General features: G+C 37.3%; 1 protein-coding gene across 5 annotated transcripts in view; it reads left to right on the forward strand.

Moving 5' to 3' along the window:
• PRDM5 (PR/SET domain 5) overlaps window positions 1–26141 on the forward strand; it is a 93020-nt gene that overhangs the window by 33986 nt on the left and 32893 nt on the right. For 4 of the 5 annotated variants that reach the window (XR_008974999.1, XR_008975000.1, XM_057429905.1 and 1 more), the window contains exons 4-12: window positions 1124–1307; window positions 2536–2710; window positions 3681–3773; window positions 4060–4181; window positions 6440–6519; window positions 12006–12090; window positions 13375–13532; window positions 18753–18846; window positions 22799–22959. Coding sequence is in view for 3 of the 5 variants with exons in the window: in XM_057429905.1 (XP_057285888.1) it covers window positions 1124–1307; window positions 2536–2710; window positions 3681–3773; window positions 4060–4181; window positions 6440–6519; window positions 12006–12090; window positions 13375–13532; window positions 18753–18846; window positions 22799–22959 (1152 nt within the window). In the remaining 2 variants the exon portion in view is untranslated. Of the gene's footprint in view, window positions 1–1123; window positions 1308–2535; window positions 2711–3680; window positions 3774–4059; window positions 4182–6439; window positions 6520–12005; window positions 12091–13374; window positions 13533–16933; window positions 17026–18752; window positions 18847–22798; window positions 22960–26141 lie in introns of all 5 variants that reach the window. The other variant, XM_057429906.1, reaches the window with a different exon arrangement.

Below are 26141 nucleotides of genomic sequence, written 5' to 3' on the forward strand. Positions count from 1 at the left end.
ATACAACAAACCTTCTAAAGCTTGAGAAATACTACATCCCTGTTAACAATTTAAACTAATCTTAGAGTATTGCAAAAATTAAAAATCATTATCGTGTCCTTGTGCTAGGAAGCTTGTTGCAAAATATATGGCTAGATATAATGTAAAGAAGTGTCAGATAACTTTTCTGGATGCTAATCAGAGAAACACTACGATTTATGGTAGAACTTTGAAACCTTAATTGCATGAAAACGAGTCTCCCTTGGTACTTTGGGTAGATTCTAGAGGATTTGGTTCGCATATGGGAAGGAAAAAAAGCAGCAGTTTAGGAGGGAGACAGTTTTGTTGTAGAAGCCCCTCTCATGTTCCTCACTCAGCCCCTCTGCCAACCTTGGTAACTTTAAATAGTCAAAGACCAAAGTTATTAGCTTATGTATCTATTTGGAAGCTTGTTTATTCATTGGGGTGAAGGTTTTGGAGCTTATCAGTACATAGCTTGTCCTCTTGTACAGAATCTGGGCTGGATCTTTGGCCTTCTGTGGATCTCTGAATCTACACTGATTTAAACCAGCAGAGGGTTTTGATCTAGTGGTTTAAAGTGCATTTTACAGATGTTCCTGCTAACTTGATAGTGAAGATAATTGACCAGGGATGGAAACCTCTTCATGAAAAAGGCTGGGAATCTTAAAGGAAAGAGAGACAAAGTAAACAAAAGTATGTGAACATGCTACTGAAATATAATTTATGCAGCCAGCAGCAAATGGAGCTAAAGCTGTATTGGTTATTTAAATTGGGTTATTTTTCTAATACTCAAATGTTTCAAACTTCAAAGTTCTTGTCAGGCAGAGTGTGTTAGGAGAGGAGGACTTTAATACCACCTTCACCTTGGTGTAAGCTATGGTACCTATTAGAAAAGCCTCACAGGTGAGGCAGGGGGATATTTCCAGAATACAAGGATGCTTAACCATGCAGCCACCCTGGGAAAGAAGTCCTAGAAAGGCAGTTCTAGCGTTGTGTTCCCTGAGGAATTGAGCCATCCCTTCCATAGTTGAAGGCTAATATTAGTTCAGGGTCCCATACTTGTCTCTAGAATTTACTTTTTCTGACGTAATTATTTATTGCTTCTACTTACTATTTGCCACAGGAAGGGGAAAATATTTTCTATCTGGCTGTGGAAGATATTGAAACAGACACAGAACTTCTGATTGGATACTTGGACAGTGACATGGAAGAAGAGGAGGAGGAGGAAGAAGAAGTAACTGTTACCCAGGAAGATGAAGGCAGTGGCAACAACAAAGAAGTGCAACCAGCTGGTGAAAAAGTTGCAAGTGAGCAATATTTTAGAAAAGGGTAACTTGGGAGCTTAAAAGAAGAAAGAGAATGCTAATTGCATAGGATTGGGGAACTGGAAGGCTTGCCAGGTTTAATCTGAGCTCTTGTATGACTTTTATCTGTCTATTTTCCCCTTTACTCTGCTCTTGTCCCCTCTACTCTGCTCTTGTGAGACCTCACCTGGAGTATTGTGTGCAGTTCTGGTGTCCTCAACATAGAAAGGACATGAAACTGTTGGAACAAGTCCAGACCACGAGGATGATCAGGGAACTGGAGCACCTCCTGTATGAAGATAGACTTAGAAAGTTGGGGCTGTTCAGCCTGGAGAGGAGAAGGCTGCATGGAGACCTCATAGCAGCCTTCCAGTATCTGAAGGGGGCGTATAGGGATGCTGGGGAGGGACTCTTCATTAGGGACTGTAGTGATAGGACATGGGGTAATGGTTAAAATTTAAACAGGGGAAGTTTAGATTGGATATAAGGAGGAAATTCTTTCCTGTTAGGGTGGTGAGGCACTGGAATAGGTTGCCCAGGGAGGTTGTGAATGCTCCATCCCTGGCAGTGTTCAAGACCAGGTTGGACGAGGCCTTGGGTGATGTGGTTTAGTGTGAGGTGTCCCTGCCTATGGCAGGGGGCTTGGAACTTGATGATCTTAGGGTCCTTTCCAACCCTAACTATTCTATGATTCTGTGATTCTATGATTTTGATTTGAATTGAGGTTCTTTTCGTTGCCTAATAGGAAGCAGCCAGTCCTGTGAATTAGTGAGTGAGTGAGCCTAGATTTCATGAGAAGCTAACATTAATTTTGGAACTAAAGACAGAATTCATTTCACCTGACGTGTAAGTTTATGGAAGTTAAGCTTTTGCTCTAAGAGGGGTAGTGTCCCTTTTATTAGATGGGAGAGCAATAAAACTTCTCATAAAACTCTTCAGCCAGTCCTAAGGTAAAATGTCTAAGAAAAGGTGAGCTGTCTGGTGAGTTCTCGGCATCTTTACCAAAGTAGAAACAATCTGGGTGAGTAATTTAGTCTAGCAGCCTAAATCACACCCAACTTAATACTTTGCGTCCATTTGCAATTATGTTGGTGGTAATCCACTCAAGATAGGCTATGATCTATTCAGAGACAAATATCTTTTGTGAATTTTGTGATTCCATTTTGCATATAATGTAACCAAATAGTCCTTGAAAACTATTCCTTTACTGGTTTTGCTTCCAATCATGCAGATCCCCTCACCTGTAAAGAAGAGCATGCATGCCCAAACTGTGAATCCAGTTTTGCTAGCCAGGAGATTCTAGCTGAACATCTTCAGACTTTGCACCAAAAACCCAGTGAGGAAAAGGAATTTAAGTGCCGAAACTGTGGAAAGAAATTCCCTGTGAAACAAGCTTTACAAAGACAGTAAGTAAAATCAGGAGTGGTTTTTTTTCAGGGATTACTTAAATCAGTTTCATTGTCATTTATTTCTCTTGGCTTAATCACTAGTTAGTAGTTTAGGAGATGTAATTTTTAAGCTGTGGATGTCATTACAGAACTAAGAAACAATTTAAAAGAAAGTAGATGGTGATCTAGAAGCACAAAAAAAAAGGGGAAAACAGTGCTTCATATTTGCTTAATTATTTGGGTGATTGAAAAAAATTTGAAACATGAAAGACGTGAGATTTAAAAGCACATCTTTACTGTCCTTGATAGTGTAAATATGCAATTTTGTCACTAACATATGTTACAGTTACACTTTTGTACAAAACCATAACTGTTTGTCTTTTGTATATATATTTTTCTGCTTGCATTTAAATAGATCTATTACTTATACATTTAATTACAGATAGTACCTTAAATGCTTAAGTGATTATGGATAGTACATTTAATTTATCTTGCATTGAAACAACCAGACTTATATTGCATAGAATGTACTTAAGGCTGCTCTTGTAATATATTGGTCTTCCTTACATCTGAATAATGTAAACATTCCCAGAACTGGCAGCTCTACTTGAGCTCTGTGTTCTTTCATGGAAATAAAAAAAATTGTGTAGCAAAGAAGTATTTGATGGAGGCAGTTAAACAGTTTCTCTTGAACTTAGACTTGTTCCTTCTCATCTATAGTGGAAGTTGGATTTGTGCTGTATAGCTAGTTAAGTAAATATTTACAACATGTGAAGTAAGAATGATCTGCATGAGGATACAGCAGTATGATCCTGACTCTTGCTGTTTATGTATTTGATTAGTCCCACTAAGTTCCAGGAGACTTCACATATGAAAGAGATGGTTCACCTACTTGAGTGCTTGTAGAGCCGTATTTTTTTTTACCTACTGCAAGCCTGTGTAAGTTGTAGAATGTTCCCCTTACTTTGTTGTTTTTATTTTTCCTTAGTGTACTTCAGTGCACAGAGAGTATCAGCCCAGGAGACACTTCAAGAAGTTTTCAGTGCTCTGTTTGCAATATTTCCTTCAGCTCAGAATCGAGGTTTTGTGTCTGAGTTACTGGACTGCTGTCATATCATTACTGGCCTCCCTTTGCATGTTAGCTTTCAAGCTTGTTAGTTTCTGTGAATCCTAACAGTGAAAGAAGTCAAATGCTTTCCTTTCTATTTGCTGTAAGTAATGCATGAGGTGGCCTCATAACTCTGCAGTGCAGCATGCGTTAAGCTCAGAGTACTTGCTGTGTGTCTGTTTTTTGTAGATGCTGCTTGATGTGTTGCTTTTTTGTTTTGTTTTGTTTCGGTTTTTTTTTTACTGGTTATCCCATATAGTTACGAACAGCACAAGGAGGCATGCAGAGGGGATGCCAGGTTCATATGCAAGGCAGATAGCTGTGGAAAGAGGTTCAAGAGTAAGGATGCTCTGAAAAAACATAAAGAAAACGTTCACAGTGGTAAGACATTTAACATTTCTTTGGAAGAAACTCTCTTAACATGTAACTAGCCTAAAATTTTCAAATCAGAGTAAACATTGTCTTTGGTTTCTTTTTTAATGGATTCATTTGTTTCAAAAAGAAAATTGAAAAGTAACTAATTGCAAGAGTTCCTCCCCCAGGGAGAAATTACTCTGTACCAGATGAATCATTAATCTACTGCAGAAAATGTAATAGAAATCTGGGGAAGTTTAAACAAGGCAAATAATAGATAGTAGTGAGGAAAATCAGCCACTGGCACAAGCTACTACAGGAAGTGGTGAGTTCTTGATCTTTTGGTATTTTTGGGACACAATGGGATGCCTTTCTGGAAGTCATGCTTCACAAATGATTAGGCTTGATGTGGGTATGGCATAAAATTCTGTAGCCTCTGTTGTGCAGGAAGCCAGACCAGGCAATCCAATAGTCCCTTTAGGCCCTAGCATTTTTGTATCTGTCCACTATGAATCAATACTTTTCAATCAAACTTCACTCTGTTTCCATGAAAGAGCAAAAGAGCAAAATACTGCTCTCAGGTCCACAGTGCAGATCTCAGTTCTGGCATTCTGCTTTCTCTGTATGTCCCCTCTGAATATCAATGGAAGATCAGTATCTGTGGGGATAGCAAATTACCAGAGTGCAAAGAAAACAGTCTTTAGTTGATGATGACAGCACTGAGATGCTTTGTAAGATTTTCATTACTTGAAAACGTCTTTTCTGCCAAACTTCCAGTGTAAAAAACCTATTCCATTACCTTCCTTACAAAAGGTTATCCGCTTTTTTTCAGTATCAGTAAGGTATTTTTTAATCCATGAGCATTATTATATTTAGGCTTAGCTTTGGCCAGTTATGTGGTTGTATAGAAATTCTACAATTCTTTTGAATGATCACTTCAGACATGACTGAGAGCAGATGCCTGAAGGATGTTTTTGCTCTGCCTGCACAATGAGCAGAGCTTTTATTTTACCACTGGGGAGTCATAAAAATCACATCTGGTGTCAGTGCAGGAAGTAAAATAACCTAGTGCTGTTGAGGGACTCTTACAGAACCCCTTCTTGCCGTGTGTCACCAGGAGTCAAGGGAAAGTAGAAAGGATTGTTATGCGTGTTGCCTGTTAGACAAAGCTATGAACAGATATTATCACCTTCCTCTCCTCTGAAAAGGTCTTATAAATTTCTTGTAAGTTGAAGTGTATTCCTTTATCTATGGGTATATCAGTATATGTAAATACTTGTCATAAGTTTTAGAACAGCAAAAGCATATGTTGAGATTAAGTTGGGATTTTTTATACTACAAATTTAAGTATTGAACCAATTGGTTGTAGTAAGAAGAAACAGCATAATAGGACTTCTTAGGACAGCAGGAGGAGGAAAGATGTAGGATACTGAGAGTCTTGGAAATTGAGCTGGAAGTCATCTAATGAATTAGTTTCTGATCCATACTTTGTGCTTGACTCCTCTTCCATTCTATGTCCATTCTTTTTACCTTCGTTTATATAAGTTAGGAAATATCTTGCATGGGCATGTAATTCTAAACAAAGAATTAGGTTTGTGGTGGCTTTGTCTTGTAATAAAACAGCTTTGAGGTTACTAAAATGAATTTCAAAGTGTAAGTAATAGATAAGCCCCATTAAATGCTCTGTCACCTTTTGAAACAGCTGTGAAAAGGGAAGGAAAATACATGCAGTAGCTGACCTGTAGCTTGTTTTGTAATTTACATTTTAGATGAGGTTTTAGAGGTTTCAATTCATGATACAATTTTCTTGTCTTGTTCAGTTAAAGTCTATTAAAGGTATATTATTTTATATAGTAGAATGCTTAATGCTTTTTGAATAAAATAAGAAATGGTGGTTTTGACTTCAGTTTGGGAACTTTTTTTGTCACTGCTGCACTAACTCCTGAATTGACTTCTGGAAGAAATCAACTGTTCAGTTGTAAAGTGAGTTGATCTTAGTTGTGAATTATGCTCTTCGTATTGGATTGGTGATGTGTGATAACATGTATTTGAAGGGTGTTTTTCTTTATTGTTCTAGTTTTCTTGGTTTACATTCCATCATTAACTGGTTTGTTGAACACCCACAGAGAACTCCTGATTTGAAACACTTTGAAGATGAGATACAAACATAAAAATCTTATGTCAGTCAGATGAGCTGTGAAAACTCACAGACTCAGTAGAAATATTCAGGTTCGTTCTTAGCACTTCCTTTTTTAGATGTTGGTGGTAGTTTATTTCTGTTTCAGGAAATTCTAGGAAGAAGCTGATGTGTTCAGTGTGCAATAAGAAATGTTCCTCAGCAGCAAATCTCCAAGAGCATCGAAAGGTCAGTAAGATGAAGGCTAACTCACAGCAGGCTTTAACTTCACTAAGATGTGAGACTGTGGTGCTTAGGTCACTTGAAAGCTGCTGTAATGCAGACCTTCGCATAATCTCTTTCATGGTTACAGAACAAATGTATTTTATTGCAGGTATTTATTTTTGTAATCACAATCAGTTAAACCAAAATCTTCCTAACGTTTTAATGCATCTTTTACCAAAACCAAAGATGTTTGTGCTTGGGTCATTTATGCATTCCATCGTTAAGTCAAAGTTGCCTGCTGTTCTTAAGCATTCTTAAGATACTAAGCTAAATGTAGAAGTATGTTATATACAGGATTCATACAGACCATAAAATAAGTTCATGAGCCTTAAGGTTTTGTACAAAATACAGTCAATCTTTCATATTACTTTGTAACATACCATTAAAAGGGTTACTTGTAATTTAGTTATGCAGTAGTAAATTTTTTTTCTCCTCAAAACCAAATTGTTACTGTCTTCTTGTTTATACCCCTAAGTTTTTATAACCAGAACAGGAGGGGTTAACAGTTTGAAAAGCATCTGTTGCAGATAAATACAGATGGACTATGACTATGAGATTCTGAATCCATTGTACCCAAAGGAAGTCCCTGCAAGATTAATTTGATAAATGACTAAAACCCAGGAGATTGTTTTTACAAAATGATACATTGTACTGTTTATCAGATTAACTGTAAGTCTTTAATAACACCCTTGTTATAACCTGAATCCATTGAGGATATACATGATATGAACTAAAATATGTTGTTGCAAAGGAAATGGTGGCCCCCTCCTTTTTAGTTTGTCTTTCTTCTTGCTTATATTACTAAAACTGCATTTCTTGTGTAACAGAGCTATATTTTATTACTCCTCAGGCCAAATCTTGGTATGCCTTGCCACATGTAATTGCAATTTTTACACATCCAGTGCACCTTATGTTGGTCCTGAAAATAAAGGATACTATTGTTAGGGTGTGCATTTTACTAAAATGTTTGGTTTGTTTCTGTGCAGATTCTCTGACACAAACTAACAAACTTTTCAAGTAACATTGATGGTTGCTCAGGTGAGCACTTACTCAGCTTACGAATCACCATGAAGATTTTATGCATACAACTTTTTTTCCTCTTCTTTATTGGCTCCTCTTTTATGACATCCAGTAAATAGATATTCTGGATTCACACACCTACATCAGATAGTGATTGAGATGGTATGTAGGACTTATGACTTCTGTTTGCTTGATTTACTTTGCATTTCTAGGTATTGGGGCTAGATCCATCACAAATATTGCCATAAATATTTTGACAGGCAAAAAATCCCAACAAACCAGTAAGAAAATAATGGGTGAAACAGATAGGAAAAGTGATTGTTTTTTCAGCCATTTCCTGTCAATGTAAAGAAATAAAAGTTGAGAATATAAAGGTAAAGTATAGGAGAGAACAGAAAATAAGCTCAAGCAACAGAGAGAGAAATCTGACAGAGAAAGAAGGTAAAGAGTGTGGCTATAGGGAAGATTAAGAAATCTGTTTACTTTCCGAAGAGACGGTTATTCAGATCTCTATCTTTCATGTCATCTTTGATTTAAACCCGTTTTTACCTATGTATGTCCCGCGGATTGCTTGCACCTTAAATGTCTAAAGATAAGCCCCTTCTCAGCCGTGCACAATTAAACTCTGCTGTCATCATTGTCTGTCATTTAGTCTTACCTTGTTTTCTAGACTGTTGCTTGTACCATGCTAATTTTTGGTAACATGATCTTTTTTTGTTTGTTTTGTTTAACCTCAATAAATTCAAGGTGGTACAGGGCTGGAAGAGATCTCTGGAGGTTGTCTAGCCCTCTGGTTCACAGAAGGAAGTAACTATATACCTAAATCATTCCAGATATGTGCTATCTCATCTCCTGAAAAGTTCCACTAAAGAAAATTCTACCACCCCCATAGATGTCTCTTTGTATTCTCTCTTTTGGCTTTATTGCCATCAACTTTTTTGCAATATATTTATTAGTCCAGTGTTTGTTTTTTCTGGTGTTTACTGAAATCTTCTTTACTGCAAATTAATTGCTCTTTGTCTTACCTGAGAGAATGCTGAGAAAAATTCACCAGAGTCTTCTCTGTAGCAGCACATTGGAAAGTTGTTCTGAACTCCATTTGCAATTTCTAAGCTGTACAAACACACTTATCTCAGTCTTTCTTGATGCATCTGTTTTTCCAAACTGCTTTTTCTTTCAGTAAGCTTTTTCTTCCTGTGGATTATCTTTTTTTCACCTATGTGTTTCTTGAAATCAGCTGCCCAGACAAGAAGAGCATTGGTGTTTAGTTGAGCCTTTGGTAGTGGCAAGAATGGAAGAATGATTGTACTAAGTTTATTAACACATAGAATATATTTATTAATACAGAATGACAGTGCTTTCTGACAGTAGCCTCAGTCTCATTATTCATACTTTGGAATTCATTAATCTTTTCTGTAGTGGTGCTATATGTAAACTGTTGGTCATCATTTGTGCATTTGATTTCTCCTTTCTAAATATTGAGTATATTGGAGCTTCATTCAGAGTGTAAAAACTGTTTTGAATTCTCATCTTACTGATTACAATCCAAACCAGAACAGCCTCATCTATATTCAAATACAATCCAAAACCAGAACAGCCTCATCAAATTTTATATTTGATTTCCAAAACTGCTTACCATAATACTACCCTCCTGCTTGATGCCTACAAAACTTTAACAACAATTATGGTGCGTGATGCCTGCAGAACTTGAACAGTTAGGATGTCGATCCACTGATCATTGCTTTTTTTGATGATCAGTATCTTTTTGATTTCCATTTTGTCCATCCACCTATTCTCTTTTGTCTTACCCTCCAGTTGTAAAGTAAAATCCTTCTATCTGGTATTTATAGTAGTCTGTGCTGAGTGATATGGTCGTGTAAACAGACAAACCAACCAACCAACCCTCAGCAAACACAACTAAGGCAGTGCTGTACAGGAGCTTACAGAAGACTGGGTAATAGAGTGAAAAAGTTTGTTGTAAAATCTCCTTTCTGGAGGTTTCTGATTTCTACTGCCAGGGAAGATGCAATACTATCTGAATTATATTTTGATACTAAGCTCTGAAATTTAGGTAAAATGCAGAACTCCATCATTGAACAATGATAAAAGTGAATAAGCAAGTGAGGAGAGTGTTGTCTTCATTGATACAGATTATTGCTAAAGGGTTCCCTTTGTACCTTTGAATATAGCCGCCATGTTTTGGATTTGAATTGCGCACAGGAACTTAAACTTCAAAGTGAGCATGTACATGTGAATAGCACAGGCTGCCAGGCCTCTCCACTGATGCTGTAATGTTCATTAAGTGCAAAGGGAAGAAAAATTCAAACAACTCTCAGTTGGTAATTTCTTTTCCCAGTCAGAACTGATAGTGCTACACTTTCAGCACTTATAGGGTGTGTGTGGGGTTATGTCTCTTTCTGGCTGTAGAGCTGTGAGGTGAGTTTCTGACTGTAGTTGTAGGCAGGTGTCTTGAATGGTAAAGTAGCGAATTCTTTTATGAGAAGAAGGCTAAGGACACCTTAGAGTGTAAGACAGGAAAACATTTTTGATTTTGAAGAAGGTCATAATATGAATGCCTGTATAAAATGCAGGATTGTGCTTCAGTGGTAAGACTAGTTTGTGCTGTTGGCCTTCTGGATTTCTTAGCAGATTTCTTACATGAATCTGTAAGGTTCCAGTAAGAGGCATGCTGTAGCATGGTCTGCTGCAGAGAAAATGACAGAATAAAGAGGGATTCTACTCATTGTTAGAACAATGATCAGAGATTGAGAACGTTTTATTGCTCATGAAAAATCCTTGACTCTTTCTTAACTTTCTTTGTTATAGAGCTGGACTTAATGTAAAATTATGATGAAGAGAGTCACTCTTAAACATCATCTGTGATTCCCGCCCTCCCTCTCACCCTTTTTTGTCTTCCAGTTCTGAGTGTCTCTCTGTTGGGGTTTTTCTGCCCATTTGTTTAACACTGGGCAGTGTTTAGTTCTACTCTGCAATTTTCATTTTTCACTATTACTGTAAGAGCTATAGAAAGGTAGAAGAAACCAAATTTTGAGCACTGCTTTAAAATCATCAGTAATACTTCATAATTTAAGTTGGGTGCAATATTCTCATATCCGTGCTCTCTCAAAGCACTGCCTTCCAGCATATAGAGTCTCATCCAGTTCTTGGAGCGGTAAATTGAAATTCATATTAGTTTCTGGAAAAGCTGATCATTGGTTACTTGCATCTTCAAAGCTTTAGCTCAGCTGGTCCCCTAAAACTCTTTCAGAAATCACCTTTTGCTTTTCAGTAGACCTCATGAAAATTTTAAGATCATCAGTCCTGTAAGTGAAGGAGTGTATTTATCTGTGCATATGTTAATTTTGTTCAGATGCTTGCTGTTTTGTATAGCTAGTAGTTATCTGAAGGTGTAGCTCTTCAAGTGCCTGTGAAACTATTGTAAGTATGTTCTGACTCCAATGTAGCAAAGGTTTATGTTGATGGCTATTACAGCTAAGGAGACTAATTTTGTTACACAAATAAATCATTGCATGAGCACTTGTCTGTCGTATTACAGCCTGGATGCTCATAAATCACCTTATTGGACAAGTTTTCTTACACTGAAAATCTATTTGAATATAATTATTAATTAAAATATTTGCTATATTTTATTACTGTTGTTTTACCATGTAATGATGCACTTTTCTAAAGAACTGATTAAAGAGTGCCAGCTATAGAATATAATAGCTACAACTATTTAATGCATGTGCACACAAGTCTGATTCTTTTCTGAAAAATTGATTAAAGAGTAGCAGCAATAGAATATATACCTAAAAAAAGCTGTAGCTTTTGAATGCACAAGCATGGAAGTCTCTGTTCTGATGCAGATGTGTTCAATGAGACTGTTAAACCATGCTCGTAAGTTGAAATCAGACATTTGTATGGTGTTAAAAGACAGTCTGGGTTCTGATGTATTAAATACTGTGTTTAAGAATACCTTGCTAGTTATTTCAAGTAATTGTGTCTGGGGGGATTCTAATAGGTAGCACAATTATATAAACTTCAGACAACCATCTAAGTAAAAAATATTACTTATGTCTTATTGACTAGAATGAAATATTCTGAAAAGGTATTCTGCATTTGTTTTTTTTCATACTTTCATAATAGTAGTATTTTACATGGATCTCATACTGCAAATTTACATGACCCATGTTTCTGTAGGTACTTCTAGTGATAATTTTTTTGTTTGTAATGGTGAATATTTTTATTTTTTGAGAGATACTATTGTTTACCAAGGGACTAGCAAGGGGGAAATCACAGAATATTTATAAGTGTGAGTATAGCAGCTGGCTAAGAAATAGTTATGGTCTGTTAGAGAATATCTGTATATGTAAGATGTGTGATCTTGTTGGAGACACATGTTTAATTACCATTAAACACTTATTTTGTAGGTCCATGAGATCTTTGAGTGTCAGGAATGTGACAAGAAATTCATTTCAGCTAACCAGCTAAAGCGCCATATGATAACTCATTCAGGTAACGTACAAAGGTAACAGAAACATATGTATATGTGTATGTATATGTATTTAACATACATTGAATTTTACCCGAATTAGTTAGACTTTTATCTGAATTATTACCTGATGGAAGGCTTGGTGAATTCTGTTTTGCCCTGAGCTGCTCAAGAAAATCTCGGGTTCCAAGGAAACCATGTAAGCTATCTTCCTAAGCCTTTCAAAAACCAAGTGTAATAATACAGTCTTCTTGCTATTGCTGCTTTGTCAAGCTATTTTTTCATGCTAGCTGGATAGATGATGTCAGTTAGCTGGATTGGGGCGAAAGATTACTATTGATTTGTAGAGGAGGTGAAGAACCATTGGGTAAAATCTCGTGTTGAGGAGAACGTGAGTTAGGGTATGGTGTCAGTCAGAGATCTGTGACAAAAAGACAAACATTCATTCATACATATACATATAAGTGGACTCATGCACATAGGTTCCAGTTGAAGGAAGGTGGCTTGTACTCCACATCATTTCACAGACCACACACAACTGTTTCATTTTGCCAGTCATCTTTCGGAACAGGTGACTGTGAGTGGGGAGTGGCCTGTCCATAGGTTTGGCAGTATGATACAAATTGGTCGGTATTTCTGATCATTGCAGTCTAGCATTTCTAGTGATTAGAAACATCAGCTAACACAATGGAAACACAAACATTTTTCTGTCAAATACATTAGCATTTAAAATACACAGGTTTTTACAGCTGCAGAGGCTTGGAATTGAACTATTTTCTTGATATCAGTCTGCACCAAAAGCTCATTTCTCATAATCTGTATCTCAGAGGCTTCTAGCTTTCTTTTGACACTTTTGGATGAGCATTAATGTAGCTAAGTTGCAGTCACCAGTTGAAGCGTAAAGTCTTTTTGCATAGGAACTTTTGGGTTTGGAAGCTAATATGTATATTGTTAATTAAGTTTTAAAACATTTAAACTGTCATGCCCTCTTTCACATTTGTAATCTGGAAACAGAGTTTTCCTCTTTGAAGTCATTCTCTTTTGATTTAAGCTAATTAATCAGAATTTAGTTTTAGCAATAATTATTGCAAAGAATGTGCCAATTTCTTGAGATACACCATGGCTCATCTCTTGTGAAGCGACTTAACTGTCTAACATAAAGGGCATTAGATGTCTTTCTAATTGGTTTAATCTTAATTGGGTTGACTTAATTGCAGAAATCTCTCAGAGGAGATGACTGTCTCTGCCTTTCATCTTCTCCCCCTGTGTAAGCAGGAGATTAAATGTCCCCCACTCATTTTCTGCAGAAAAACGCCCCTACACCTGCGAGGTTTGCAATAAGTCCTTCAAACGACTTGATCAAGTGACTGCACACAAAATAATACACAGTGAAGATAAACCTTATAAATGCAAGCTTTGTGGAAAGGGATTTGCCCACAGAAATGTTTACAAGAATCACAAGAAGGTAAAGCACTCTGCTGTTGTTGTTTACAGGTCTGCCAGCCTCAGATTTGCAGATTTTTTTTCTTTTAAGTGGTTCATCATTAAGCTCTGGCATGCTTATAAAGAGGGGATTGACTTATTGGAGAATGTATTTTTTAGTTGGTTTTTTTTTTTGTTATATCCAAAATCCCAAAATACTGAATGAATTCTAATAAGGAAAAAAACTCACCACCAACCCAGTGAAATAAGCAGAGTATCACAGTTGCTTGGTTAAAAGCATCAAATAAATCCTCATTTTGACTTTTTTTCCCCCTACTTTTTATCAAATTATAATGTAACTGAATTGTCCTCAATTTTGTATTTTTTTTAATACCGTATTTGAATAAAACTAAGTATAGTCCTGTTGAGGCAGATGCTTTTAAACTACAGTGTATTTGCACTGGTAGTGTTCACACATTAAAACAACATCAGAAGAAACATTACCTGAAAAATAGGCTCATGAAAGGATGCTCCATTTCTGTTGATTTAAGCTCAAATCTGCTTGGCCTAATTTCTGTAATGCTTGTCATTATTTTTAACCTGGGGTTAGATTTTTAATGGCTAGGCTATACCTATGACTGCTGTTTCAGAAATAAAGAGACTGTATAAAAAGGAAGAAAACTCACCCCTGATATACCCACACTTACAAGCCTTTCTCAGTTCAGCTCATGTTCTATGCCATCTGTGAATTTGGCACAGGATCTTTGCACCATCTCTTGCACTTTCAACCATAAGTCATGTAAGAGTAATAATAATGCCTCTTGCAGGATGAAGTGGTGATGACTGTCTAATACAGAAAGCATGTAGAAGCCTGCTGAAGGACTCCCCATATTATGCTGTGATTGTATCTCATGTTTTAGACTTCATTAAGAAAATGGGGCAGAATCTTGCCAATTGGGTCTATTTTAAGGAAAATGTGTAAAATACTATCTGGAAAGATACCATCTATATCTTAAATGAATACTTCTTACATGTTTCCTTATGGTAATTTGCAGTTGATGACTGGTAGGGAGTTTGGGCTAAAAAAAGGACTTCAGGATTAAGTGTGAATGAGTAAACACTGTGACCCAATTCTGTGTTTAAAGCAGCATCACCAGTAGCATAAGGAAGGATTAGAGTCTCCAATTAATAGGAATAATATTAAAGTTTAGACAGATTTAGTGAGAATCTAATTTTGACAGAATTCCTTTAAGCATGTTGGAATACTTCCTGAACATGTTGGCACATAGTACTGGCTGTAAATCAACCCTGTCCTTATAATGAAAGGAACTTACTCCTCTGTTTACATAGAGTTTACCCAAACAACTGTGAATATTGACCCATCCATATTTAGATCTCTGATTTCCCTTGCTAAACGAAGAGATGAGTGTGAGAGACAGGAGACTGACATAGATGTCTTGATTTGCTTTTTTAGACATGCCTTTCTCCATTGAGTAAACAGTGTAATCAAAGAGAGGTAGTAGTTAATGGAGGGGAGCATGGATGCACAAAACCAGTTGTAAGGTTTAAGCCAAGGATGTGGTAGTTTGGGATGCCAAAGTAATTTTAAGTGCCATAATTTTAGAAGGGCTGCACTACTGCTAGGGGAAGAGGATGATAGTTCTTCTGCTTATTCATAGGAATAGCAATCCAGTAACAGTGGAAATTTAAAACTTTACCATGTATCATACTACTGTGTATTTCTTCAGCTTGGGATTTTAGTGATTCTTTAGGTGTGTATTCCGTTAAGGTGTCTTCCTAGGTTCCATTTTCTTTTGGAGGAAGAAAAGTTGTACTCTGAATTATTTCACAGTGCTTTTTTGAGTTACAGGTTGCAGCTACTGTGCTAGTAGCAGGGAGCTTAGAATCCTGCATTAGGAATGATGGGTATAGCGATTAAAAATACTTAAATCAACCACATTCAACAGAAAACATTCTTTCAAGTTTGATAGCAACACACTTGAAAAAGTGTTTTAGGTTTTACAGTAGAGCCACATAATTTTTATTTATAATAAGAAACAGGATGCATATTCATTTTGTGCCTTTGAATTTTTGTTTTGTCTTTTAGGTGGAAAGTTGTTGCTGTTGTTTCTGGGATTCCTTTATAGGATTATTTTATGTTGGGAGTATCAGAGTAAAAATGACTCCCACAGCGTGCTTTTAAACATCTTTCAGATATGGATAAATGTTGGGTCATTTCATCAAAAGGAGATTAGTTCCTCACATTTCACAGGATTTCACTGGGAGGTAGACAGTGGAATTGCGAAGAGTATTATCTGCTCTGTTCAGTGGAGCGTTATGATAGGAACCCTAACTTACTTACCACTCTCTTAAGTCTTCTGTGGTACCTCTCTAATGTGCTGATTCTGCACACAAGTACTACACTGCTCAGTAGGGTACATGTGTGAACTTGCTTTGTCACTTCCTTGGAGATGTCAGCACTGGGAAGTCTTATGTGAGGTGGAACTAGCTCAGATGTCTTTTCAAAAAGCTCAGGCTGTATGACCATGTGATCATATGAAGAATATGATTCCATTTTTGTGACAAGGGAAGAGAATAGTATCTGAAATTGAGGCAAATGTAGTACTGGATTATGCTACAGATAAAAGTAGTCAATGTTCTGTGCCGTATAATGCAGATTACTTCAATACAGGAGAAAGCAAAAGTTTTTTTTCCATCTGCTCCTTTGTGCTATGTATAGAGGATGAGTTCAGAGAATAAAATATGAGGATATAACAGTGAGCAGATATAGGTCAGCAGACATAGGATTTTAAAGGGTTTATAGTTAATCCAAGGTTATTTGGTCTTGGGGAGCATAATGAATTTGAACAGCCATATTCCCTCAGTTTCTCTATTGAGAATAATTGGGCTGGGTTTAAACTTCTACAAATGTTTTGTTAGAAATGGCAGATATGAAATATTCCATAAGAGCCCCTCCTCAGTTGCTTTGGTTGTACACCTGTTTTCTGCTCTGACTGAATGGAAGCCATCTCTGATCTGGGACATGTTAGTAGGACAAAAAGGGACAGTATTACAGGTAATATGGTTGTCTGGTGGGGATACCTCACCTCATTAGGACTTCCCTGGCTTTTTTGTGATAGACTTAGGTTGGTTTTGGACCACTCACAGAAGAGGCAAATAATCTCTGTTTCCTTGCATGAGGGTATGCCTGCGTAGGTGTTTGTAGTGAAGTTAAGATGTACAGGTGAATATTGTATTTTGGTCAGAAGACTAGGAGAACCGTCAAGGAAATGATAAGGAATTCTGTACAAATCTTCAGAACTATCACTCGGGTGGTGAGTGTTCTAAACCAGGACATTTTTTGAATAAGCAAGAGGAATTTTGCGCTCGTGAAAGGTGCCAGATTGACAGCCCTAGAGACTGAACCCTTCTATTTATCCACAGAACAGGTACAGCACAGACAGCAGCACTGCGAGCTTCCCCACAGTGTCTCATCAATATATCTCAACCCTGTTCTGGAGGAACCACCTGTTGAGGTGAGAAGGTAGTTCAGTCTCTTCATGTACTGTCAATCCTTGGCCTGACTTCTGAGATTGCCAGGCAGGGTGTCATCTGATGCAAATTGATATAAACCTGTAGAATCTGGGCTGAATAATTCAGCAGATTTTATGTGTGATACATTCCACACATTTGATGATGCTTCAGTTGCCATTTTGCTTTAAGTGACATAGGCTGATATCCAGGGAATGACTTTGAATCCAAAGCTTCTGTATGCCATTGCAAGTACTCTAATGTTTTCGTACTGTTGTGTATGTAGGAGGGCATTAGTGTTAAAATAAATCTAAGTTCAAGGTCCTCAGTCTACATCTAAATAATTACACTGACTGCTCACAAATCCCTTTTTCTCCATAGTTTAAGGGATAGCTATAAATGTTGTATGGTATTATGAACAGCAGAAATAGATTATCTAAATACGTACTACACTAATATGTACCCTTATTTACCTAATTTTGTGCATATTATAAAACACTGTCCCTTTTCCTCTTGACACAGCAGCTTCTACTTAAGATCTAATACAAAGTGATCTAATGCAAAGTTTAAACTTGATTTCCTTTGCAAAAATAGTAGGAAATTGGCTAGATAATAAATTGTATGGTTTAATTTGCTATCTGCAGTGGGACAGCACTTAATAACACTGGGAAACAGGGAAAGTGCTTTGAAATTTACAGAAGCAAAATGAAGCTAGATGTTTAAGAAGCTCCAGAAAAGAAATCTGCTTCAGCAACTTTGCAGTTTGAGAGATTCATCCAAGCTTAGGCCCTTTTATTTTATGTATGACTTTGAGGCTGTTTCTCACCTATGATAACTTCTGCAACAAACATAACCCTCAGTACTGATACTCCTATTTTTTTTTTTTTTTTTTTTTGTCTTTTAGTACAAGAAGCTGACACAAGGATATGTAAGACTAGGTTCATTATTTGAGAAATTTTCTTGGCCAGATTTTAGATACTGCCTTGAGATAATCAGATCAGATTTACCCTCAGACTTAACAAAGGTTTTTGTGTACGTTTAATTAGAATCATAGAATAGTTAGGGTTGGAAAGGACCTTAAGATCATAGAGTTCCAACCCCCCTGCCATGGGCAGGGACACCCCACACTAAACCATGTCACCCAAGGCTCTGTCCAGCCTGTCCTTGAACACTGCCAGGGATGGAGCATTCACCACTTCTTTGGGCAGCCTGTTCCAGTGCCTCACCACCCTCACAGTAAAGAACTTCTTCCTTAGATCCAACCTGAGCTCCCCCTGCTTCAGTTTGAACCCACCAGCCCTTGTCCTACCAGTGCAGTTCCTAATGAAGAGCCCCTCCCCAGCATCCCTATAGGCTGCCCCTCATAGGCTTTCAAGCATTTATTCATATTAGTAAGTACTTAAGGCCAGTGTGAGTACTGATGACACAGTGCAACTGAGCTTTTGGTTTTGTTTTTTTTTTCCTGGTTATTCTATATTTTGTTTCTGTTTAAATACATACCTCAGAAAACAGTTCTTGAGGACTGGAAAGGCATATTTATTCAGTGGCTGATAGCTGATTTTTGGGATTCTTGGTAATGGCAGAATGATTGTTAATTCTTCATCCCCTGATGTTTCAAATTGTTGTGATATTCCCTCCTGAATTCAGACTAGTGAATTAGCTATAATTACTGTAATGAGAGCTAATTGATTTCCTTGAGCCTTTCCTCTTACATGTTGTCTTTCATCTGCAGACTCATTCTGAAGAGAGACCATTCCAGTGTGAGGAATGCAAAGCTTTGTTCCGAACCCCGTTCTCTCTACAAAGACATCTGTTAATCCATAACAGTAAGTGCTAAGAGAGGGAAAAGAAGTTCCTCAGTTCTCACATTTGACTGAGTAAAGCAGACATATGGCGCCTTGCTCCAGTATGCAATTTGCTATATTAAATTAGTATTGAGATTCAACTCTAGCCCCAGGAAGTTAGAAGATTCAAAGTCAAGTTCAAAACTTGTCTTTAAATGCACTTAAATGCAAATCCAAATATGCTGTATAAAATCTAGCAATGACTTGAAGTCTGATGGCAGATTTATTTGTGCATAAAGCATGACAGTGTTACCTCCATTTTAAGAAAGAAGAAATGGAGGCAGAGATAACTTGGTGGCTTACTCAATTTTTGTAGATAATCCTGTTTAGAGCTTGAAACTGAGATTCTCTGTCCTGTGCCAGATCAGGCTAATGTTTCCTGCCTGTGGCATAGAACTTGCAGCCAAGAGAAATGCTGTGGCCATTTTCCCTCATGAGTAACTTGTTCTTGGCATTCTGTACTATTTTTTAACTGTCTGCATAAAGATTTATTTTTGGTGGAATTTTCCCCGTCTTTGATATTGACAGAGCCCAAGGCTACCATTCGACAATGTGAATATCAGCAATTTAAAGTTTAGAAAATAGTCATGGTCTAAAATCCTTGTAGCTTAGAAGGCAGTACTTTGATTTGGAGAATATTTATGTTGGTATAATTAAGAACACCACAAAACTTTTGTTTGTCAGTCCTGTAAATACTGGTTATATTAGACGAATTGTTAGACTGGTGTGTTTAATTTGTTCTTTTATAATTATCTTTCAGAACTTCTGTGATTTCATAAAGCATTGAATTTAAAAGTTTTTTTCTAGTGTTAAATGTTTAAAAATGATTGCAGGGGGTGGGGTGTTTAAAAACCTGTTTAGCAATGTATTTTCTAATGAATGAAGCATTTGCAAAACATCGAAAAGCAGTAAATTCACAGTGCACAGAATAGTTTGCCTTGGTAAAGATCTCTCTAAAAACATATATGACTATTTTTGAAGAGGTTTGAGCTAGGGTTGTGATTTGTGGCAGGTTTAGTTGTTCCTGAACCACCAGTATTTAAGCAAATACAGAATATATCAGACTGTGAACTGCACTGGCACAGACACTGTCTTGTCAGTCTTCCTTAGTGCAAAAGGAGACATATCTGCTGAAGTACAGAGTAGGTGTTTGAATAGGTAAATTCTGCCTTACCAGTATAGGTAAAACTGCCTCCAAAATGAGTCCAAGCCTTAAACTGAAAAGACTTGCATTTTTATTAATCACAGGAAAGATTTTTAAAACTTTCTTTTTTTTTACTTTTGAAAAAAAAGGCTCAACAACTGGGCAGCTTAATAAGGAGGCCTTAATACAGCAGAATATAATCAAAGTTTTTACAGTCATACTGCATCTTTCATCTGTAGGGTTCAAAAAAAGAAGTGCTGACAGACCAGTAGCAAGGTGAAAGTCATTACTAGGATGAACTGAAGAATAAACAGCTTTTAGTTCAAGGCTGTGATTAAAACAAGGGGCTCTGCTGTTGTCTGAAAAGAGCTTGTGTTCCAGAGAAGAAATGTAGAAGTCTTCTCCTCATGACCTAACTCGTGAGACTGAGAAGTTGTGATGACATGATAATGAGCCTTTCATATTTGAAGTAACTCAGAATTACTGGCATTGTCCTTCTACAGCTGGATGGTAGTCCCTTTCATAGCTCTGAAATATACCTGCTCTATAAAAAACAGGAGGGAAACAAACCAGAACTTCCGGATATATTTATCTGGCTTTGCTGTGGTGTGCTGTAGGAAAGAAAAAAATTGTTTGTGAAGCTTGAAACTTGAAGGGAAAATTGAAGGTCGTTCTACATCTTTTTTTTAAATTCAGTATCCCCTTGTTGGTTTAGAGGCAGGCCCTCTGGAGAATGATGTAGAATAACTTAAATTTTATTTTACAAACTAAATAGGCTGGAAAAATTCATATTTTGTAAACTAGTTTTTCAGGTGTTCCTGTCTTGTAATTGGAAAAGGTGTCATGAATAAAACTTTACAAATTGAACATCAAGTATATCTAATTAACCAATAATAATAAAAATCCAAACTCTTCTTTCTACCCTCCCTCCCCAGGCTCTAGCTGTAGAAATGTAACCCATCTTCTGAGAGTCAGGCAAATTCTTTCTCCTAGGCATGCTGCTGATAATACTTTTAGTAACTGTATTCTCATTATGTCACTGTCAATGTTGGGGCTAATCCTTTATTCTTAGCTATAGTGTTTAGGGAGGAGATAAGGTACATAAGTGCATAGTACCTCATAGCTCATACTAGCTCATGAGGCCATAAGAGACTTGACTAACAAGAATGAGTAGTCCTGAACAGTTTTACTTGGGTGATTTAGTTATTTAGGATTGTGGAGACATGCATGAACATGATTGCATTTGCAAGGAGGACATAATCCACATTATGTATTTGCTTTCCAGGGTAAAAATCTGCATGCGGAATGTTTGTTAGGGGGAGAAATATTAATTAGCTATTGCTACAGGGATCAGCAGAAGCGGGCACTGAAGATCACTCATTTAAATAAAGAATGTGTAGTCCTGATTTTCATTTTCTTGTTTTGTCATGAAGAGACTGCATCAGTGGAATAGGTAATGTCAGTCCCAGGAAAGATACATTATGTTGTGTATTCCTGGGGGAAAGCACTGTAGGATATGCTAGTGCTCTGTTTTCATCTTGGGAGACATTTATCAGTATCATGTCAGGTACTCTGAAAAAGTTTCCTGCCTTCAGTGGTTTCAAGAGCTGAGTCAGTGATAAACTTTCTTGTTTACTTCCATTGTCTGGGGTGCCTAGGCCTGAAGAGAATCGATGTCTACCTTTTGCTATTTTATTTTGTAACAAACCTCTAGATCTATCACAGTGCAAACATGTTGACTGACAATACAAAATGGAAATTCTTTATTTTTATACATTAATATTAGGAATATATTTGGAATCTTTAGTATTACTCTTATCTGCCAAAGAGTTTGTTTTTGGCAGTGATCATTCTTAAGCGTCAGATATGATTTTACATTTATGATATGAAACGTGGTTGTTCTTTATCACAATGAGGTATTATGAAACAGGTTCCATGACCTTTAAGGTCCATTCCAACCCTAACGTTTTTATGATTCTGTGATTTCCAGAGCTGCTCAGGAAGTTTTAGTACATCTTTTTGCAAGCAGTTTTGATTATTGCTTTATGCTGTTGAGAAACCGTCAAGACCTCCTTACGTAGTTGTGTACCAGTGGTATTTTGAAACTAAGTTTTCATGTATCTTTATGGCTTAAAAAAAACCCCAAAAACAGTAAGGTGTAAAGACTGTTCAGTGAGCTAGCTTTGCATGGAGATAATGCAATGTCAAATGGCTCCTCTGTAATGAGATATAGGGTTTCTGCTAAATAAGGAAGCTGAGGAGAAACACTGATTATTTTCCTTCATCTAGAATAACACTTAAAAAATTAGCAAATTCTAGGCTTCCCGTTGCTTTGCATGTTGAAGAATTTTGCTAAACTTTTACCCAGAAGTTGGTGAAACGCATACTTGGTTTAGTAACTATATATGGTTGAAGAGTATTATAAATTCAGGAAGATGTCTCTTACCATTTAAATTTCAAAAGATAAAGCCTATTGCATCTTTTGCTCGTTACCATAAAGAGAGTCTGTTAAAGAGGTTCTGATAAAACCTGTGCTCCATCTTGCTGTCAGCCATTTCCACTGGATGCCATTTTACCTTTGGCTATAGAGATTGATTTCACATTTCTGGCTACATTGTTGTCAGGACTACTTCCTTAATTTCTAAATGACCTGATTTGATGTTCTTTCTGTTCTCAGAACCCAGCTTTTCATTTGTCTTTGCTGCTTTTATTCATTATTCTGAAACAGTAAGTATTAGTGTATTTCCACAAAAATATAATACCTTTAAACACTGTTTTTCTCTTTATAAGGTGAGAGGACTTTCAGGTGTGATCACTGTGATGCTACTTTCAAAAGAAAGGACACATTAAATGTTCATATTCAAGTTGTACACGATGGACATAAGAAATACAAGTGTGATCTCTGTGACAAAGCTTTTGTGACACCCTCAGTCCTAAAGAGTCATAAAAAAGTGAGTAGAATAAGTTCTGTCATATTAATTTGTTCTGTGTCCTTAAGATGGTAATAAACATAAAATCCCCAGATGCTTCTGCATTTCTGGCTTTTCAGTAGAAAGCTATGATGGTGCTTCACATCCTAAAATGCTTATTGCAGTAGTGGGATTCTTGGTGGCATGCAGAATCTGTAGTGTGTGCATATGTATAAATTCAATGTAGGTACTCCAGCATCTGGTGTGTGGCTGGACTTGCTGCACTATTCTTGCCATATTCCTTCCCACTGATCTCTGTGGTGGAATTGGGGTAAACTTTAGAAGAAAACTTGCTCACTAGTTGTGCGTGAGGTAAGGTTTATGTTACAGCAAAGAAATGAGAAGAAAGTAATTGAATTGAGAACAAATCAGCTGAGGCATTGCCACCAAATGCAGATTGCAAGAGTTTATTGCAAAACATGATGCATACATTGTTTGCCATGTAGTATGCCCTTCATATGTGCATGTAAAATTTTAGTAAGGAAACTGAGTGTAACTGAATTGCTTAGTACAATATTTTCAGCACATAATTGTTGTGAGTCCTATGCATTACAACACAAATATATGTTCAAAATTGAGGAAAAAATATAAGGGAGTCTTCCAATGTCTCTCCAACCCTATGTTACAGCTGTGGGAACTAGTACACATCTTTAGAGCCTAAACCAAGTTACTGGCAGATAGTAGACTATTGAAATCTGTAAGGTAGTGGATGGCACTGTCTCCTTAATGTGTAAAAAGTATTTGCAAAAAGTATTGGAACCACCTGTGAATGAGTGGTCTTTTAAAGATCTTGATCTTCCATTAAATGTATGTTAATGCATTTGCTGTCTGCTTTCAGTCTGTTTTAAGTGCTGCTTATTCCATATTTAATATGCATTAAGTTACTTAGTAATTATAGTTGCTGGAAAATAAAGTTTCCTGTGATTGAGTGACTTAACTGTGTAAACAAGATACATTCCTCTCAGATATGCTTAGTGGAAGATTTTTGCCTGTTCTTCAGAAGAGCTTAAATGACGTGGGTTGCCTTGTTTATAGACTGCAGTACATGTACTGTAAGAGAATTTAGATTCAAATAACCAGGATCATTAGTTGTTCAGCCTGTTATATGAGTTGAGTTTTGCTGTAACAGAGAGAGAACTTTATAATACTATATATTTATACATAAGACTATATATTTATATATACTATTTATATATAATACTATATATATAATACTCTATAATACTCTTTTATAATACTCTTTTTCAGAGTATTAAAACACATTTGTTTTTCAAGCCTGAATATATTGGTCCAAGAACTAAAAAACAAATGGTATGCAAAATAAAATTGTGTTCCTGGGGAGCAAGACTTCAGGGGGGAATAGTATCATTCATTAAGCAAATTGATTTCTTTGGGAAGCAAGACTGCTTTACAGCACACAATCCTTTTCATCCTTATCTACTTGTTCTAATCACTTGAGTTAACAGACCTAGCTTATAATACTGATACATTGAGTTCAGATCAATTTTTTGTGAAGGATGGATTGTAAGATCCAAAAGTCAAAGTATTACCTGGAATCATTGATGTGCTCTGCATAATTTTTTAAAAATTTCCCTAAAGTCCTTTCTAAAAAATTCAGTATGACTTACTATTTCACATTAAAAATGACTGTGTGTACTTGTATTTTAATGGAAAGTACCTGGTGGTTATTATTTATCCCCGTTCTCTCTTTGGCATTCCTACTTAATTGTAATTGCTATTGCTCTATGCTGCTGTCAGACTAGGACAAGCTATATGTTTGTGAGCCTTTTAGTTGTACTGTATTGTTCCCAGAAATCCTTTCTGGTAGTTTGAAATGTATTAAGTGAATATGGTATTCCCTAATACTGCTGTTAGAGAGAGAAGTGATTTCTAAAGAAATCTATCCTAATCAAGAAGGATTTAACATTGATACCCCTAATGTTGGGGAATAAAAATGCTGCAAGTGCATCCAGTGTTGAAATGGATGCATCTCATTTACTCTTCCTTGCCTCTTTACAAATGCCCGTAGGACAGGGAGCAAACAAGAGGAATTAGAGATGTGTGCACGTCTACGGGGGTATGATATAATAGGCATCGCAGAAACATGGTGGAATGGCTCCTATGACTGGAGTGTTGGAATGGAAGGTTACAGGCTTTTTAGAAAAGACAGGCCTGGCAGGCAGGAAGGGGGGTTGCCCTTTATGTTAGGGATAGGCTGGAGAGTATGGAACTCTGTCTGGGGACAGGTGATCAGTTAACAGAGAGTTTGTGGGTCAGGGTTAAAGGGAAAACGACTATGGGAGACATTACTGTGGGGATCTATTACAGACCGCCTAATCAAGAAGAACCTGCGGATGAAGCACTCTATAGACAGATAGGAACAGCCTCACGCTCACAGGCCCTTATTCTCATGGGTGACTTCAACCACCCTGACATCTGTTGGAAGGACGGTACAGCCGGGCACAAGCAATCCAGGAGGTTCCTTGATTGTGTGGAATACAACTTCCTTCTGCAAGTAATAGAGGAACCGACAAGGAGAGGTGCCATGCCTGACCTCGTGCTCACCAACAGGGAAGGGCTGGTTGGAAATGTGACGCTCCAGGGCAGCCTTGAGTGCAGCAATCATGAGATGGTCGAATTTGAGATCCTCAGGACAGTGAGAAGAGCATGTGGGAAGCTCACTGCCCTGGATTTCAAAAGAGCAGACTTTGGCCTCTTCAGGAACCTGCTTAGTAAGGTTCCATGGGATATAGCCCTAGAGGGCAGGGGGGCCCAAGACTCTTGGTTGACATTCAAGGATCACCTGCTCTAAGCTCAGGAGTGTTGCATCCCCACTAGAAGGAAGTGCAGCAGGAGGGCCAGGAGACCTCCTTGGATGGGTAAGGAGCTGCTGAGGAAAATTCAAAGGAAAAAAGAGGCTTATAGTAAGTGGAAGCAAGGACAGGCGGCCTGGGAAGAATATAGGGATATTGCTCGGGAAGCTAGGGACCAGGTTAGGAAAGCTAAGGCCCAGTTAGAATTAGACTTGGCTAGGGATATTAAGGATAAGAGGAAGGGATTCTACAGGTACGTAGCAAATAAAAGACAGACTAGGGACAACGCAGGCCCCCTGTGGAAGCTATCAGAACTGGCTACACAGGATTTGGAGAAGGCTGAGGTTCTGA

The sequence above is a fragment of the Pezoporus wallicus genome, unplaced genomic scaffold (genome assembly GCF_028554395.1).
Source record: "Pezoporus wallicus isolate ANWC-B61680 ecotype Strahan unplaced genomic scaffold, APGP_CSIRO_Pwel_v1 contig_5690, whole genome shotgun sequence".
NCBI lineage: Eukaryota > Metazoa > Chordata > Aves > Psittaciformes > Psittacidae > Pezoporus > Pezoporus wallicus.